The sequence below is a fragment of the Cheilinus undulatus genome, linkage group 15 (assembly GCF_018320785.1).
Source record: "Cheilinus undulatus linkage group 15, ASM1832078v1, whole genome shotgun sequence".
In the NCBI taxonomy this organism is placed as follows: Eukaryota; Metazoa; Chordata; class Actinopteri; order Labriformes; family Labridae; genus Cheilinus; species Cheilinus undulatus.
The window spans coordinates 35211346-35231045 of NC_054879.1; the positions used below are offsets into that span (position 1 = coordinate 35211346).

Consider the following 19700-nt stretch of genomic DNA (forward strand, 5'->3'; position numbering starts at 1 on the left):
GATTACCTGATTATGGAGAGCATAGTTTGTGTGTCTGTGAGTGGAATTTAATGCCCTTGTTTTTGTCTCCTCCATCCTTCCTCCTCCTCCTCTTTATTTTTTTCGAGGGCCGCGAGAGGGAAGAGGGAGAGAGGAGCATGGGTGATAATGACTTGTCAAATTAGAAGCGATGGAACCTGCAGCGAGTGTAAACACAATTCGGGATGTTCGGATGACATTTTCCGAGCTGTATTTCTACTGGGGGAGATTAGCGGAGTGACAGCTCTGGCTGAATCTCATGGATCACAGCTGCACGATGCACAAACACACACAAACAAAGACAGAGGGGGAAGAAATTACCAGATTTTTAATACTAGAGAGCAGACTGACACCTGGGAAAGCAGACATTGAGAATTCTGCCGAGAAAAACTCACGTACGCCGTTTGCATTCAGACACAGTCATGGTCCAAGAGGTTTCGTATGGATTCATGTCCGTGTTCCCTATCAGCATGATGGATGGTGTTCATGCACAGCCTTGACTTTATAACTTATAGGGACTTCATTTGCATGTGTCCCCATGGCTAGTAAAAGTGCACATGAAGTAGGAGCACTGTAGACTTATTCGCTGTTAAGATATTAGGGCCTCCTGTTTCTTAGTGTTCTATTTTACGCATGGCTGTCCTCCCTCGGTTGCTGCTCATTTCCCAACTTCGCCTATGAAATAAAGAGCCATTTACGAGGAACAATGTCCCGGCCACCACATCTCCCTCTATCCTGCCCCCACTATTGGAGAGATACTATTGAGAGTCCCGAGCGCATCAATTTGGGCCTCAAATGACTTTCCCCAGCTGGCCAAATCCTGACAAGCTTTCTGTTCTCCTTAAAAAGAGCCCTTTATCATCAAGAGAAAGGAAGAAAGGATGAGCGAGAGCAACGGAGGGAGAGTGAGAGAGTGTAGAGTCAAAAAGCTAATGTCTTGGTGACACCCTTTCTCACACAACAGGGGAAATTTCTGTTCTATTACGGGTTCTGGTTAATTTGAAGTCAATTGGAGAGTTATTAAAAGGATCTGTGTGAGCTAAGCTGAACTTGGTCAAGGGCAACAAACTCATGCTGGTTTCTATATGAAACAATGCACGACCGTCACCTTGAAAGTTCCCATGATTTGCCTATAAATGACTGCTCTCTGTACGTCGACTTATCCCATCCTCTTTTACCTCCTTACATGATTTTACTCCTGTGCCGCTTCCCTCTGAACACCTGCTCTGAATCTGTGTGGAAAAATCTCATCGTTGAGGATTTGCTTCATTTTTTTAGGTATTGTTTTAGGTTTATCTCTCAAAGCTTCATGTTGCCTTTGAATTTACTCCGCCAATATGTATGCAAATGCCAACATCTACTGCCAGAAATTAGATTAACTTCATTTCCCTATCCTTTCTCTAGTCCTCAGGTGCAGGTTCAGTGGTTTAATGTAACACTGTTGTGCATTACAGCACAATTTACAGTGCACATACTGCAAATAATGTCAGGATGGTGAAAATGTAAAGCAAGAAGCAGAGAAATTGAAGCTCAGATTAAATTCACATGCACTAGATTGCCTTTTAAGCCTTTGCTCTGCACATTAATGTGGATAACAGCCTGTGTTTAAATGCAATGCATGTGGAGTGGCTAGCTTTTCATTATCAGCTGTACTTATTATTGAATTTCTCACATAATTGCAAAAACACAACTTGGACAATTCATAAAAATAACCTGGCAAAAATAAATCGATATAAAGTAAAGAAAAAAAGACAATGCGATGCACCAAAGCCATTGAAGCATAAAAGCCATTACAGCAAACATTTAGAAACCTTGTTTTACATTTAGAGAGTCGGTGTTTGAATCCTCCTATAAGTAAAAAGTCTGTCTTATTAGATGTGAAAATGAGAGCTAAACTAAGGTAACATCTGTAAGTGTGGTAAACAAGTCACAGTGGAATTAGCGCTAAAGGTTGAGGTGATTGGACACTTTCAAAAGCATGCAGGGGAATTGAAGTGGGATTTTATTAGAGCAGAACAGGCAGTTATAACAGTCAGAGGTCATGCTGATTGTGTTGCTCCCTCCTGTGTGCCATGAAAACAAAGGGTGGGTTCACATTTTGGACACAAACCTGGATTTAAGATCCCAACATCCCACTAATTTTATTAGTGCTAACATGAGGATGTAGGATTCAGGTACCCAAGTCAGCTTGAAGAGTTGTCTTCAGTTTGATTCATGTGAACTCGAGTATGGTCTGAGGGAAATGTGAATGCAATCATGCTTGAGTAAAGCACAGTGTACACCGTGTGAACTTCATCTGATTCAGATACAAATTTGGAGTCACGCAACTCACTTGAAAGTCGTGGCAAATTTCAGTTGGATCATGCATTGTTTGTTGTGCAGTGTACAGGGGGATACGTTGGCCAACTACAAGGTCACTTATGCCAAAGTGGACCAGTGAAGGAGAGGGCAAGGAGGGAGCAGTCATGCCTGGGCACAGTTGGACTCAATCATGCCCACGAGAAAGTGCCCTCAGATTAAAGTGAAGATATCACAGGCTTTAGAGTCTACTTCCTAACCATAACCTGACCTTTAAACTAACCGTATTCATCCCCCTGTGAGTCCTAAATTTGAGGGGGGTGGTGTGAGGAAGGCTAAATAAAAACAATGCACAGCTCTGCAATGCTAGTGAAGGGTGGGTAATGTTGTGATAAAAAGCTTTTAAACACCATGTGCATTGCCTTTAACACTGCATGGCCACACCTGCATCCTGATGGACTTTCTTCTTGTCTAGATCTTTGCTTGTGTTGTACTTACTCTGGAATGTGTGTCGCTTTGGGCAAAAGCTTCTGCTAAAGGACATTGTAACATTGTGAAAGGACTGCCGACTAAAGATATGGCTTATAATAACCCAAGGACAAGATAAAACGTCATATCCTGTTCCGGGTCACATCTTTGTTGGCCCTTTTAAAAGCTGTCTGTAGGTAGGCTGTGTTTTATTTAAAATGGCATACAAAGCTGCTCTTACTTGCAACAAAAAAGTTTTTTGGGATATTGTAATACAAAGTTTGATTGGGATTTTTATTACAGATTAGATGAAATTATATTCCAGGCCTTCACTGAAGAAAATATGTTGATTCAGATCTCAAAGTATTTTAATTAATGAGCCCTGTGTAAGCTGTACTAAGAGAAAAATGGAGATTACATGTTGTACTTTTCTTTCTTTAACGAAAAATTGGCTTTGAAATGTTTTCTTTTGTTGTTAAATACTGATATTTCTCAGTTTTTTCCAACAATTATTTTTCAAAAGAAGAAATTTTGAAGATATTTAGGAAATATTCAGTGAGGATGTATCCATCTAGTTTTTTTTTTTTTTTTAGATTATTTTATTTTATTTTATGCCTTCCACCATGAAAGGTTGCCAAAATTACCCCTTTCCCAGCTTGTGTTTTCCAAATAGGGATAAATAGAAGTAGAGTCAACTTTTGCTAGATTTTTATTCAGGTGAAGAGAACTATAATAAAAGCTTATGCATTTTTGTCTGATTATGAAGGAAACTGAAAGTTAATTGTGAACTTTATTTGTGCTTTATTTTGGCAGATATTAAAATCATCAGCAGTCCGTCTGTATACAATGTTTTAACAATAAAAAAAATATTTGAAAGCATACCCAAAAGCAGCACATGCCATTAAGAGGGTACCATGGAACTAATGCAATCACGTCCAAGATAATATAGCTTTTTTTTAATTTATTTGTTTTCTTATTTCATCAGTGCTACATGCTACTGGATTCATCCACAGTATCAATGAGTGAAAAGAATATTTTGGTAAACTGTAAAGATTATGAAGCCGTTTAACTGCATGCACTAAGCTGATATTAGTCATGTGATATGATGTCATCACCCCGCTCATCTATGTTTAATGTTTACTCTCTGACTCCTGATTTAACAAAAACGTAAGAGTTGGAGGCTGGTAGAAAAATTCAAGGAGAAGAAATGTGGCTGTTGTTATTTATTTGGAATATGCTTTTCTTTGTGAACGTATCCATGTCTGTTATGACACTCAGGAGGATTGTGATTCTAACATGAAGTGCAGCTCAGAGGAACAACAGAATTAAAAAATACTGGTGGTTCTGCAGCTTCTGACCATGTTAGTAAAACAACACGACGAACTTCAATGTTTGACTTTGTGTTGTTTTTAGATCAGTACGCAGCTGACCTTCTGACCTTACTCTGTATGTTTGCCTCACGCCTCTCCTCTGTGAGCAGGAGCCTCCAGTTTGATAAAATCCAGCACTTTTTATGAGTCATGAGGAGAGAGGCAACAGAGGGAGAGGACTACAATCAGGGGAGATGTAGCTTTAAATAACAAGGCTGTAAAATAAACAAATGCTGGGTAAAATACTGAACACTTCGTTAAATGTGACAGCTGGATGTTGGCCACAAAAGCCATGGCAGGGGGGATTTGTTCCAAGTGTGACATTGCACTGTTCAGGCAGGGGGTTGTGTCAGTGGGAAGCTGTATGGCAGCGGGCCTGGCAGCTTGTTTGCTTTGCATATGCAGCCTTCACATCACATCCCATCATTTTTGCACTCTTCTCTTTGTTTGTTTCTCTCTGTCTGCACTTCCAGTCCTTAATTACAGTACTACATTTGTGCACTTTTGACTTTTGGTATAGTTCAACTCAGGTGATTTAAAAGTAGTCATACTAGTTTGATATCTTTCTTGCTGTTAGGAGGTATTTTAATGGATACAGCATTCTGTCTTGCCTGATAATTTTCTGTGTGATAATCTCTGCAGAGGAGGGTATGACATTAAAGCTCCTGTTTGGAATGTTCAGTTTGTGTTGATTTTGGCGCCACCTGTGGACAAACTTCAATCTATGAGCAATGTGTTCCAACCAAAAGGTCTAATCCTGCTCTGTTTTATTTATGAAATATTCAGTTTAGAGATGTTTTTGTTACCAGATACCAAAGCAGAGATACCAGACTTGACCCCAAGTCTGGTTCCATTACATTATGCTGAAGACATGAGGGCAGCTGTGCTCGAGTACAGCCTCTTACCAGTGAAGGGAGATGCAGAGTTATCTCTTCTTCTTCTTTTTTCTTCTTGGTGGATTTGTAAGGCAGCTATACAGTCTCCTACCTAGACAGAGTATATGCTCAAGTGTGAGCAATACTACTAATCTGAAAGCAGACCAGTGTTAGAGAAGGGGCAGGGGGGCAATTCGACCTGGGCAGAGTAGAAAACATTGATTCTCAACTGGTCAAGCCTCAGGACCCACCAGTTTCTTCAATGACAAATCGCAACCAAACTCACCCAACATTTTCAGCCATGCATGTTTATATAGCAAATAAGACACAGAAGGGTTACACAGAATTTCCACATACAATGACTGTGTTGTGCACCGCGGGGTGTGAAGGCGAGCGACCTTGCCCACTGGAAGCATGTCTAGAGCGCCATGGTGTGCAGTCCTGATCAGCAGGCAGAGATCACGGGAAAACTGCTAGTTCACACAGGAATAGTACGTCAACGGTGGACTATTTTACCTTTTGGGGTAAATTTATCATCCTTTCTGGTATAAGTCCATGATATTATTGCTTCTGCCATCGGGTGAGTACATTAGAAAGTTAAAAGATTAACATTTTCTTAAAGAGGGGGTATTACACTTTTCCAATTTTAAAACATAAATTTAAAGTCATTTCCATACTTCACGTATGCAAATTTTCAAACCACAAGATAAACATATGTGCAGTAATCTTGGAATTAGAGTGTAAACTGATGAAAACAGTTCATTGGGAGATCTTCCCCGCAGGTTCCCTGATGATTTATCATAGGGAGTCCGTGCATTGTGTTGTATTTTGAAAGAACCAGATATTCCATCCTTGTGACTTCCTGTTTGGAGCTTTCTGATTGATGCGGTTTGGCAGAGGCCGGACCTGCAGCTTATCTGGCGCTCTAGAGATGCGCTGCTGCTGGACTGGAGCTGGACCTACCCAAGGCTGTTCAGAACGTGTGTGTGTGTGTGGGGGGGGGTGAAAACATAAAAAAAAATAATCAGACAAACAAATAAAAAGAGAGGAACTCTGGTTTTTATCTTTTGTGGGTCTTTTTTGCTGTTTTTATCACCTTTTACATGTTTCGCATAAAATATTTCCATTGTATTTCTTTTTCCCTTTGACATTGTATTTTAATGTCCTGTGTGAATGACTTTGAATTGCCTTGTTGCTGAAATGTGCTATAAAAATAAACTTACCTTGCATCTGCCATGGGCCAAGCCAGTTCTTGGTTCAGTCCTACCTTGTAGCAGCAGTTTCAGGTCTAAATAACTACAATACAGAAATAATCGATCTTGTTCCTGAGGATCTTGTTTGGTTTTCATGGTGATAAAAAGGCCTTAGTATAAATTTCAGTCTGTTTCATAACCTTTAATAAACTCTTCACAGGAACTTTAATAATGTGAGTAAATGTAATGTAAATCCTCACCTGCATAAGTGTGTTTAGTTGTTCACTTGTGAAAGAAAGAGAGGTAATAGAGGAGAATAGATTTATATAGCTCAGAGTAGTTTGTTATTCCCAAACTGTTTTTGGAAAGACAGCTGAGGTGGTTCACCACCATCTTTAGAGAGAACGAGCCGTATTGGTCCACATTTGCATATAAATGAGTAATGGTGAACTGTCAGAGAGAGAGGGAGAGAGTGATTTAGAGACAGAGAAATATGGAGTGGCGCAGCACAGAAGGAGAAATTAAAAAGACAGACATCAAGTGATAGTTCAAAGTCTGAGAGAGGGATAGGTGTGGTAAAATAAAACAAAAGCATGCTTTAATAGAATATATCATGTTTACGGCATATATGTGAAATTTATGTTCATAGAATGTCACAAAGTTAAGCTTTCAGCTGATGTAGATTCTGACAGAATGGGTGAAGTAGATTATTTATGATCTTTTTATACTTGTGTGCAAAGAAGTCCAGGTGTTACTGCTCATTAAAGCAAAGTTGATCAGATATTTGACCAGTAATAACCTCATGGAAGTGAAGCAACACTAGCTCGGTCTGTTTATTTTGGATCCCAGACGTCATAGAGGCTCATTTCCTTATCAGGTTGTGCTTTTCTGCAAATGCATTTTGACTTCAAAGGCCTGAGTTTGCTCACACAACTCCACATTTTTGCACTTTCTGAACTCAATTGATGAACAATTACTATGAAAATGAAGCAGAAATGCATGTGTCCATAAGCTGTAGCCATCAGGATAATTGTTTGATGTAACTTGTTTTTGATTTGAAGCTGGAACAAGAGCTAACACGGGAAAGGAAATGATAAAACAAACTCATAGCGCAGGCAGAGCACTGATTGCATAAGCTGATTGGCTGTTTTATTCATGCTTCACTGTAATTGTCTCATTCACAGCTGGGGCTTCATGCAGGTGCACAGTGCTGCAAATATAACCTCGCGCTTGTCTCCATTACGCTGCTGATGCACTCAATCTGATGATACTTGTTCCTGCAGTTTCCCTCCACCACCTCGTCCTCCTTATTATGTGATATATCTTTTTATCGTGCTAAGATCTTATCTTCATTAGTGCACTAATGTAATAAAGGGGAGGGGAGTGGGGTTCATTCTCCGTTTAGAATCACTGCTACCAAGGTGATTCTTTAATGGCTCTCTTAATAATAAGGCTTTTGTGAAGCAAAATGTCTAACATTCGTATGACTCATTTAGTAGTGCCGTGTGTAGAAACTGTGCATGGCTTTGGCTTTAAATCACTTCAGGTTCTAATTGTAATGACCCGAACTTGCTCCAGTGCTGCCAACCACTTCAATAAATGTTATTTTTGTTTTCTTAGGATAACTTTGCACCACAGCTCTGAATATTTTGCAGTGAAGTGGCCATCTATGGTGTGGCCCCTAACAGCCCAGTGAACCAGCCCTTCCCAGATGTGATTTATTATTTTTTTTATATCAATACATTTTGGATCACTAGCATTGTTGCTAGCCTCATAACATCTGCCTTCTTTTGATGCTTAAAACGTTATTTTTGGCTTCAAAATTTCACTAGAAAGAAGTCTCAGTTTCTTCTCCTTCATGCAGGTCATAGCCTGGCTATGAAGAAGCTCAACTGGCCCACCCTCATTCTTAAGGCTCATCCCATTTTAAAGAAAGGGGGTTTACATATGAAACAGGTTCAATTTTACTGGAACAACAAAAAAAAAGTAATTTTGTTGCATTAATAACAATGGTTAGAAGTTAAGTTAAAAATAAAATAAGGTCACTGCAGGTTAACTTTTTCATGTTTTTTGCTGATCTCCATGGGCCCTCAAGGCTGTGGCTGGGCCCCAGAAAGTCCCTCCTCTTTTTCCCCCATATATGGGCATTTCCACACCTATTGTTTGTTTGCACTGCATCAGAATCATGGACCTATTTGTTCGGTCCAGCCCAACATTTTCTGCACTTTTTCCCCCATTTGTTGTTGTCAATCTGTGCTGTCGATGAGGTACACCCTAGACCGGTCCTGAGTCAATCACAGGGTTGACATATAGAGACAGGCAACCAGACTTGCTAGCTAGATCCATATTAATTGATGCACATGCCTTGCTTCATTCTGGGGCTATGGTTTTCATGTTGCAGTAGCACATGAAACACTCCATGTTAGGATGGAGCCGTGTATGCTGTCTGGGTGGGAAGATAGAGACTGCCAGAGAAAGAAAGTTGTTAAGCATGCTTCTTCAGATATAGACAACTTGGCAACTGACAGGAAGTAGATCTGTTGAAGGGCATAAACCACTAGTACTGGCATGAAATTTGGTGGACATGAGTCAATTGAAAAAACGAGACATTTTTTGTAGGTTGTGTTAGTAAGTAGGGCAATATGGCACAGCAGCGCCCCCTACAACATTTACGAAATCTAGCCCCAGCAGTATATTCAACCAAGAATTATGAATTTTGGTAGGCATTTATATGTTGCTTAGACCAACAAAAATCCTTTTGCATCCATAATGTTAACCTGAGGAGAAGTCCGATATTTTGAGTTTTGGGATAACAAACTTGGCCAGCTCTAGGTGTCCCTCTAGACAAAACTCCTCCCAGCGGTAGTTGGACCAACTTCAAATTTTGTGTAGAGCTAAGAAACATGTCAGCAATAAATATGTATTCAACTAACGTGCTAAAGTTAAAGGGCATGGCCGTGAAAGCCCCTCAAAGTTGAATCCACTGGGTTTAAACCCCCTCAAATCTTTGCACAGAGATAAGTTCCTCCACTCAAGATTAGTAAGAAAGCACCAAATAAGCCATGATTCAGGAAAAAAATCAACACTGACCTGGAGGGGAATAGACAACTGTATATGAGATAGAGATGGAGTCATCTGTGCAGAGTGGGTGTAAGCTGAGGCAGAGAGAGAGAGACGGAGAGACACTGAAAGTTATTAAGAGTCCTCCACATATAGATCATTGAATGTCTTCTTCCTGGCCCTGCGAGGACCCTGCCGCCCACCCAACATCTGATAATTACACTTCATTAGGAGCGCAGGTAGTGATGAGAGACGAGTAGCTGACTACTGAAGCTGACATAAGAGTGGGTGAGAGACATAAAGTAGGAAGCAAGGCACACTTGAGTTACATACTGTTGTAAGAGGATAATGGGAGTTTGATTACGGGGCAAAGAAAAACAGCAGTTGCTGTAGATGACTAGTTGTGATTGTATGTTTGGGGGGTTGGGTTTTTGTACGGGTTCATTTGCATGTTAGTGTGGGAGTTTATGCAGGAGTATTAGCTCAGGGGTCTGTATTTATTGCCTTGGTTTAGTGGCGCACAAAGATGGACAGGTCTGCATCTGTGCTGAATTTAATAAGGCTTGTGCAAGGCACATATACATATTCTGTAGCTTGACAACCCCCTCTTTTTATTTCCTCCTATAGCATTTTGTCCCTGTTTATAAAATGTCACAATGTATTTATTCTTTACTACTCAGATTTTGAATATAGTTTGATAATACTGGAAGCTGATGGCATTGAATAAGCAAAAGAACCTAAATTGTTCATGTTTCACATATTTTTAGCACTGTGCTAAAAAACAAACAGGTAAGACATTTCAAAACCCTAAAGCAGTTTCATGTAAAGGGTGGCCAGCATCATCACTAGCTTAGCTTGTTTGTTAGACTGTTCAACTCTGACAACCACTCTCACAGACTGTTCATCTGACCATATCAGAACAGAAATATGTGCTAACACTATATAAATAAAATTGGATTGAACTTCAATTAAGGGTTAGGATACAAAAAGTTAAAAAAAAAAAAAAAAGCAGACCTGTAAAACCACTTTACAAAACATTAAATGCAATGTAAACAGTCTGCTTACAGCAGGGGTGTCCAAACTTTTTCCACAGAGAGCCACACAGAGAAATTTATTAGGATGGTGGGGCCACTTTCACATTCCTCATCATGAGGATTTTAAAGTTAGTAAGACTAATCCAATGTAAGTTAATACATGCTTCGCGATTGAATACGCTTTAATGACTAGTTAATGGCTGACAGGGCAAATAGACAGTCATTTTTAGGATTTTGGGGAGCCCATCAAATTTCAGGGAGCCCCGTTTAGCCCTGGCTACCACTGGCTCAGCCCCTGAAAAGTTATTGGTGCTGCTATTTGCTGTCATAATCCATCAGGATGTTATTAATCAAGGTGTCTTCTTGTCAAAATGCTTGTTTACAGATTTAATGTGGTAGCACTGCCTTGTGCTGAAAACAAGAAGTACAATACAGTTAAAGCACAAGCTTCATGTTTTCATGTGGGCTATATTTCATTTTATCGCTGGAATTTGCTGCGGGCCGGTCAAAAATGGAACACGGGCTGCACTTGGCCCCTGGGCCATAGTTTTGACACCCCTGGCTTACAGGAAAGCTATTTACGTTATTTTCATAGCTAAGTCAGCTTTTGCTATGTCCGCTATGCTAAAGCAACAGATAACAGAGCTATATAGCTAATATAGCCATGTAGCTAATGTATCAATTTAGCTAACATAGCTATCGTAGCTTATGTAGCTATGTAAGCTTTAACTTAAGTTACAATGCTAAAGTGAGACACCGCTCTTGCAACTAGTGTTTTATTTAAGAGACGTTGATTTGTCTGTAATATTTACAATGTTGTCATTTAATGAATTTAACTGCTAGACTTTGTTTATGAATCAAATTGGATTTTATGAAATTACCTAAAGTCTAAAACTGGAAATATGCTGTACCACCAAATTACGGAGCTTCCTTTTAGAGATATTCATTATTTCAGATGAACGGTCTGTGAGAGTGGCCATCAGAGATTTACAGTCTGTAGCCGTACTCCTCTCACATTAACAGAATGAAGCTGTTTTCTACTTACATCACTTTTTCTTTTCTATGTTAGAACCTAAGTTCTAACACTCTTTAGCTGACACCAAAAATTTAGGAGGTGAGTAAAAGTGCAGTTATGTACTTAGCCTTGCCTTGATTTTAGGCTTGTATTCTTTGCTGTTAGCTGTTGACTGTGTTTTTAATGAGAATAAAATAGTTCAGTTCATTAAGACGTTCTCTTTCACTGTTCAGCCAACACAAAAGTCAGCAAAAATCAGGATGTGCAGTTGCTAGTTAGCTAAACATGTCTCTTTCCTTGTTTTTAGGTCAATATTTCTTCGTTGTTGGTCATTCACTGTGTTTTCATGCCTCCTTTAGCCTTTTTAAAAATTCAACTTTATTCATAAACACATTCTGAACTTAAAGTCAGAAGTCTAATTCGGCATTTAATTGTGTTTTAGAAGAAGTTACACAAATGGTAGCTCCCTTTAGCTCTCTAAGTCCTAGCTAAAGCTGATATAGCTATGTTAGCTGCCTAATTAATGAACTACATAAGCCAATGTAGCTAAGTTAGCTTAAGCAATGTCAGCTTTATCAAACGTAGCTAAAGCTAACATAGCTGTGTAGAGAATGTACCAAGGTAGCTAACATAGATGCTTTGAGCTTAGTTTTTGCTATGCTACATTAGCTACATTCTCCATGTAGCTCTGAGGCTGCTACTAGCTGCTACTAACTTTGGCATTATTGTAATTGTTAAATTTTTAAGAACTAATTTTAAACAGCTGCTTTAGGCTAACAGGAGTTTGTTGGGGTTTTTTATTCCCATTGACTTGACTTCACTTTAACTGAAAGAAAACGCTTTCTTTGGCAGCTAGGAAGAATTTCACTCGTACTTTATATACAAACACAAAAGTGCTGGTGTAAATCCTGTTCAGATCATTTTATTACCCATGATACTCTCACACATATCCTGTAACTTGTTTTTTTTTCCTGTGGCAGTGTTTGGGCATCCACAGCCAGCGAAGGAGCGCTGCAGCTTACACTGCTGCAGTAAGACTCAGTGGAGCAGAGGCCAGAATCCCTCAGTCTGACAGCTGCGTGGGAATGTGTCCATATGGGAACATCCTTTTACTGTATGTTCTTGTCCAAGAGTGGCTGAACAGAATCGCTACTAAAGGCGTGATGTCTCAAAGGTGCAGCTTAGGGAAAAAAAAAGGAGAGATTCCTGTGTGCTTGTGTGTGTGAGTCCATGTGTGTGCCCTGTCAGCAGACAGAAAGAGTGAGAGGTGAGGACTGCAGTATTCCTCCAGCGGGAAGCATTGATTTTCCGGCCCAGCGTGGGGATGTGGGAAATGTCAGCCTCTAATTGAGTTGATAAAACCGTTTTGAGTTTCAGACGTAAATATGGTTTCCCCTCCTTCCAAAGGCCACCGTATTAGACAAGTCCCATTGGGAGGTCTATAAGGAATGAAAGGGTTCCTTGTTTTGTTTTCCCATTTGTTGCTTTTAAAGCGTTTTTAGGATTGTTTCTTGGACAGCTTGTCATCAAATATGCGTGTTAAAAGCAAATGACAAGCAAGCTGCTGCCTAAAAAACATGTTCTCTTTCACTTTGAATCATCAGTCAAGGTTGTAAAAGCTCACAGTTTTTGTTGTTGTAGGCCTGTTTTTCTATATTAATTATCTGTTCTCTTACTCAGTCAACAATTGATTTAGTAACTCTGCATGTCTTCAAAGAAGGACCTGAGCTTAGCATAGGCTAAATAGAGGAGGAAATCTAAGAATTAAACTGGATGTCTATACATAATTTAATCCCAAATTAGACCTTTCTTTTTTCAGTTTTATTTGTGAAGTATTTCTTAATCTGTAATGTTTTCAATGTGGTTGTTTTATGAATGTAACTGCCTGACTTTGTTATTGAATACAGTTGATTTAAAAAGCAAAAGTGGAAATACGTTCTAATGGCAAATTACGGCACACAGGTGAGCAGTCTGTGAGAGTAGTCATGGGGTCTGCAGCCTGACTGTCTTGCTAACTTTTGGCGACACAAACCTCAAAACTGAAAGAATAGGCCACTTCCTAAATTGTGACCTCAATTCTAAAGGAGACATAATGAAATAACAACTTTTTGGTACTTTGTGCACATTTATTTGGAAACTCAGACAGTCTTTTGACCATATAATACGCAATTAGCCATCACAGTTCTTGTTTTTGGTCTGCCTATATCAGAAAACATGTAATCTGATGGTCCATTCAGAGTCTGTTTATAATGACATCACAATGAGTCTTCCTAATGGTGCCTGCTCTTTATCTGTTATTTTCATCTAGAGATATTCACCCACAGCCATGGTAGCACACAGCCTTACTCGTGTTGTCACACACCCCAGATAGGGTTAGACTAAGCCGGGCTGAGGTGGTGAGGAGGTATTCATATAAAGAGACGTGCCAAAAATGACCTTTTTGAAAAAAAGGCTATATTTAGATGTTTATACAGGGTCAAAAATCTCCCCATGCTTGATCCATATCATACTGAACAAAGCGTGGCACGGATGTTTAATGTAGAGCACAGGGGCCTGTGTTAAAGGTGGAAAAAGGGGTTTGATATGTCACCTTTAACCTTCTAAGACCTAGCATGCACATATGAGGACATTACATGTTGGCTTTCCTACTAGAATTTTTTAGATTTTTGTCTGGACTGTCTATTTTAGTGTAAGTAATTTGCTTGAAATGTTGGAATACATTGATTTCTGGATGTAACAAAAATTTGCTTGGAAATAAGCAAGTATTTTCATGAACGTATAAGGGAAATATGTTAGTAAATTATGGAGAGTTTCACTGGAAGAATTTGGGTAAATTTGCTTGATTTTTTTTTTTTTTTTGGCTTTTTCTTGGGTGATTGGGAGATTTATTCGCAAATTTGGGGGAATTGAATTGGTTATTTGGAGGTAGAGGTTGTTTTCAAACTTTTCAGGAATTTTCATGTAAATTTTAGGGAATTTGTTTGGATGTTTGGAGGTTTCCATCAATTTCATGAAATTTAGGTGAATGCATATATTTTTTCAGAATTTGCTATTAAATTTTAGGGTAAATATTCTTAGATATTTGAGGGATTTGCTTGAAAATGGTCATGAATTTGCATGGAATTTTTAGAGGATTTTTCTATTGGAGTGTTAAGGCTTTATAATAAATCTTCGATAAAAGATTTGATGATTGTGTAAAGGAATTTTTGAGTACTTTTTAAAGTTTTTTTTTCTTTTGGTTTTTGGAGAGGAATTTTTCTAAGAAATTCCTCTTCAAAAACCAGCCTGATGTTTTAACATCAGCTCCGCCTTATCCCAAATGATAAGGAAAAACTCAAAATGCTTTCCAAACAAAAGCTCAGGTTTTAGAAAGTTAAAGGTATTACAAATATTCTGAGTAGTATAGCAAAATCTAAGTCACCCCTAGTAAATAAATCACAGAGTACTTACTTTCCAAGTCAGTCTCCCTGGGTTTGTTGTTCTCGGCTCTGTGTTTACACAATGATACAGCACTTCTTTCAGCTAGTTTATGTTTTACTTACATGCTCCAACATGATCCATACGTTTTAATACATCCTGGTGTAACATAGGTGGCCTTGAAAGAGTGTTTGTTTTGGTTTGAATATCCGCTCTGGAAGTTGAATAGAAAGCCTTTAAACATGATTAAAGTGGTACAGTGTCTAACGAAATTTTGTGGCCATCACATTTTAAAAAAGCCCCATTGGGAGGTCTATGATGACTGAAAAGCTCCTTTATTTTGTGTTTACACATGTTTGCACTCACGCATTTTGTTACTCGGGCGGCTCATCTACAATTCTGCTTGTTGAAAGCAAATGAAAATGTTTTCTTTCACTCTGCATTAGGATATGAGCTTGTTAGAATACACAGGCTCTGTTGTGGCAGAGGGGCCAGAGATGGAGAGAGTGAGAGCGAGGCAGAGGTCATATCCATTAGAGGTGTGGAGGGTGAATAAAGAAATGGCTGAATGAAGCTTCGGCTGTCCCTGCTGATTAGCAGATTGATATGCAGAAAGGGCAGAGGACTCACCTGCCGCCTTCAATGGAGATTCACTCGAATGTCAAAGAGGAATAGATGCATTTGTGCTGGGGTTTTACGAGGATTATCTCTTATCACAGCCCCAAAATGTTGAAAGATTCATGCAGAGAATGGAAAGGTGCCTTTGTTTTTGCAAAATAATTGTAAAATGCATGATTTTTCCTGGAATTTAGGTGGCACATGAATAATTGAAGCATCTAACTCATTTTTCTCAGCTTATCTTCTGTTCTTAAATTTTTAATAATGCTCATTAGAAAGATGCTTAACAGTTGTATAATCAAATTTAAGGTTGGAAAGAGTGCATGTGAACACACATGAGCGTGCATGTATGCATCTATAGGGGCTCTGCTCTCATTATTAGGAGTGATAATTAGACAGCCTCTCACACATTACATCCCACACACACGCATTTGAACACACTTTCTGTTTCTTCATATGTAAGCCCATGCACCCCCGTTTGTGGCTAAGCCTACTGGTAATTAACAGACATAATTAGGCAGACAACCAATCGTATAGGGAATGCACACTCATGCAAACACACGTACGGTCGACACATGCACGCATACACACGTTGCTTCCCTGGTAATTAAGAGTATTAATTACAAGCATAGCTGTTCCTGTGAGGCTCTGTATCACTCACAGCCTGGCACACAGCAGGGTTCTTATTACTTTATCTCACCATCACCATCTCTCTCTCAATCTCGCTGGTTACACTTGCACACACATGTACTCCCTAATATACACCTGCTGGATAAACAAATGGTGGCTAATTAGTCGGAGAGTAATAGGCGTTCAGAGGTTAACCTCTGGTACAGCTGGGGGATTTAGAGGAATCAGCCTGGTAGAGCTTGAACAGACCAGCGGGGTTTAATGTCTCTAGATTTTTGTCTTTTGGTTTACTTTTCTATCATCACCACTTTGTTACACTGTAGCTAAATAAGTATGTGCATGACAAATCTAACAAATTTGGCATGGAGATATACATTTTTCATTCACAGTGAACATGTCACAGCTGCAAAGGTTGTGAAGTTGCATCATGGAGATTTTTTCTATAACACTGAGTATGTTTTGCTTTATGCAGATCATGTACAATATGAGCAATGTGCAATATGCTGGTTGTTGTTTGTGTTGTTCATTAGTGTTTACCTTTATTGTTTCTATTTATTAAAGCTGCTGTGGAGGCAGTTAAATGATAGCAGCTCTTGCAATTCAAGATAAATTTCCCGAGTTGTATTGTAAAGTATTAAATTGTATAGAGATTCACAGTATTATCAGCATGATGTTGGCTGATTTTAGATTAAAAAGTTCATCCTCAATGCCGATATTTACTAATGTAACAGCTGGGAGTAATGACCCTACATATCAATAAGTCTGATTACCCCAGGATCAACAGACCCATGTCAACTGGTCCTTAAATTTCAAAGTTTGTTTCAAGGACCCAAAATTGTTTCTTTAATCATCCTTAAAATTTCAAGTGTGTTTTTTAGGGCTTATGTTTTACTTCTGAACAAAACAAAGACAATAGGATTGATTTTGACATCAGTTTAATCTGGAAATATCAGCATAGTGATATTGGCAAAAATGCAACATCAAGCATCTCACTCATTATGTATTGTGGTATATTCTGTTCTGTCCTCTCCTGTCCTGTCCCGTTCGCCCCGCCTCGCCTGACCTCGCCCATCCCATCCCATCTCATTCCATCCCATCCCTATTCTATCCTGTCCTGTCTTATCCTGTCCTGTCCTGTTCTATCCTGTCCAATCCTATCCTATCCTATCCTATCCTATCCTATCCTATCCTTTCCTATCCTGTCCTGTCCTATCTTATCCTGGCCTGTCCTTTCCTGTCCTGTTCTACCCTACCCTATCATGTCCAATCCTGTCCTATTCTGTCCTACCCTACCCTACCCTACCCTACCCTGTCCTGTCCTGTCCTATCTTATCCTATCCTATCCTATCCTATCCTATCTTATCCTATCCTATCCTTCCCTATCCTATCCTATCCTGTCCAATCCTGTCCTATCCTGTCCAACCCTTTCCAATCCTGTCCTATCCTGTCCAATCCTATCCTGTCCTGTTCTATCTTATCCTATCCTGCCTTGTCCCGCCCCGTCTAATCAGGTCCCATCCCATCTCATCCCAACCTATCCTATCATATCCTGTCCTTTCCTGTCCTACCCTACCCTACCCTACCCTGTCCTGTCCTGTCCTATTGTACTTATTGATTTTTCTATTAATTTAGCTACTTTCCCTGCAGTACAGGCAAAACTGTACACTTAGGTAAAATTCTCAGTCCAGTTAGGTTAGAGTTTCTTAATAAGATGCATGAAAGATCTCCAAACTTTTGACTCCAGACAAAAACTATCCCTGAAGACAAATATGTATCCACAGAACTGTTAGACAAGGTACACAGAGCTCCAGTCATATTCTCACTTAATGAACTATCCATGCACTCTTTGGCATCGGACCTGCAGTGCACCCTCAGCATTCGGAGGAGCCTGTACCTGACATTATTTGTTGAGATATATTTTTACAGTTCATTCCCTCCACAAATTTCACAGTGGTTGCATGTTTGGATATTGCAGGATAGTGTCTGAGCTGTCTCTGCAGAGGCCAAGGTGGCAACACATGCGCTGAATATGTGAGCAGCATTGAGAAAGCAGGAGAGGAGGGGAGATGTGTCGGCCACGGGCATTTCACAGTGAAATTGCAATCCAGCGAAAGCTTGTACATAAAATAAAGCAGAAACAGTTCAACTACCTCAGTTTACAAGGAGTATACAACATGGAAAATATAATGCTTACATATTGAGCATGGTTTAGTGTCTTTGGCAGTTGTTTAGGAGAGTTCCTCAATAAATATAGAGAATGGCTGCATGTGCTCAGACATTTATTTGACTCTCTTATTTTGTAATATGTGTGTTAACGTCTCCATCTGTCTGTGTTTCCTCTGCAGTGGACGGCTGTACAGATTGGTCAGTGGACCTCCTTAAGTACCGGGTGCTGCAGGGTGAGCCTGTGCGTCTGAAGTGTGCTCTGTTCTATGGTTACATCCGGGCCAACTACAGCCAGGCACAGAGTGTGGGCCTCAGCCTCATGTGGTACCGCAGCTCTGGCCTGGGACACAGCGACTTTGAGGAGCCAATCTCTTTCGACGGCATACGTATGAGCAAGGAGGAAGACGCCATCTGGTTCAGACCTGCTGACGTCCAGGATGCTGGCCTCTACTCCTGCGTGCTAAGGTAGGGAAGAACGGAAAACATAACAAAATCAGGATGTTGGATTCACATGAGTCTTTTTTCTGCTACAGTTTTTTTTAGATCATTTATTGAGCTTTTATGCTGTCATGTAGAAGAGAGCTATAGATAGAGCCAGGAACAGAGAGTTGATGTATAAACCCTCCTGGACGCACAACATACCCTCAAGGCTTCCCAATATTCTATTTCTGCTTCAGGTTTGCACAGTGTTCTTTTTTTTAGATTGATTTATAGGATTTTGATGCCAAGTTTTAACCTGGACATTGAGGGATTGTGTCCGCAAATGTTGCAGCATCAATTTTCTATACAAAATCAAAGCAGCTCTCAGTGCTCTCAGTGAAATAACTTCCTGGGAGTCAGCTGTTTTTTGTTGCTATGCTAACAACAACCCCACTGCACTTGTCACTGATACATTTTCCAATCAAAATTAAGATGGGGTTGGATTTCACATGTCAGTGTTGTCCACTACAATGGCAAAAGACATCATCAGATGTTGAAACTCAGACATTTTACCTCTTTTTTCAGCTCATTTTCAATTTGAGGGCAGCAACACATCTAAAAGAACTATGAATGGTTGGAAAAGTAAGTGGTACTAATGAAAACAGCAGAAAGAGAATTTTACAACTAGTAGAAAAAGCCGTATGTGAACATGATCCCATCTTATTTGGGCCAAAGCTCATTAAAATGGACTAAGGCAACATGGAAAACTGTTCTGCGGTCAGAAAGAACCACAATTTCAAATTCTTTTTAGAAACCATGAATGCTGTGTCCTGTCAGAGGAGAGGGACCATCCAGCTTGTTATCAGTTCAAAATCCTGCATCTCTGATGATATGGGGTTACATTAGCGCTATGGCGTGGGCGGCTGACACATCTGTAAATGCACCATCAATGCTGAAAAGGATATGAAGGTTCTAGAGCAACGCTATGCTCCCATTCTTACGTCTCTTTCAGAGAAGGCCTTACATATGTCAGCAGGACAAAGCTAACCAACATACCGCATCCTTCACAACAACATGGCTACACAGTAGAAGAGTCTAGGTGCTGAATTGGTCTGCCT

At 39.7% G+C, this 19700-nt stretch overlaps 1 protein-coding gene across 4 annotated transcripts in view; it reads left to right on the forward strand.

The window, feature by feature from the left end:
* Window positions 1-19700, forward strand: part of il1rapl1a (interleukin 1 receptor accessory protein-like 1a) — a 341975-nt gene that overhangs the window by 121317 nt on the left and 200958 nt on the right. For all 4 annotated transcript variants that reach the window (XM_041807356.1, XM_041807358.1, XM_041807357.1 and 1 more), the window contains exon 3: window positions 18342-18627. In XM_041807356.1, coding sequence (XP_041663290.1) covers window positions 18342-18627 — 286 coding nt within the window. The remainder of the gene's footprint in view (window positions 1-18341; window positions 18628-19700) is intronic.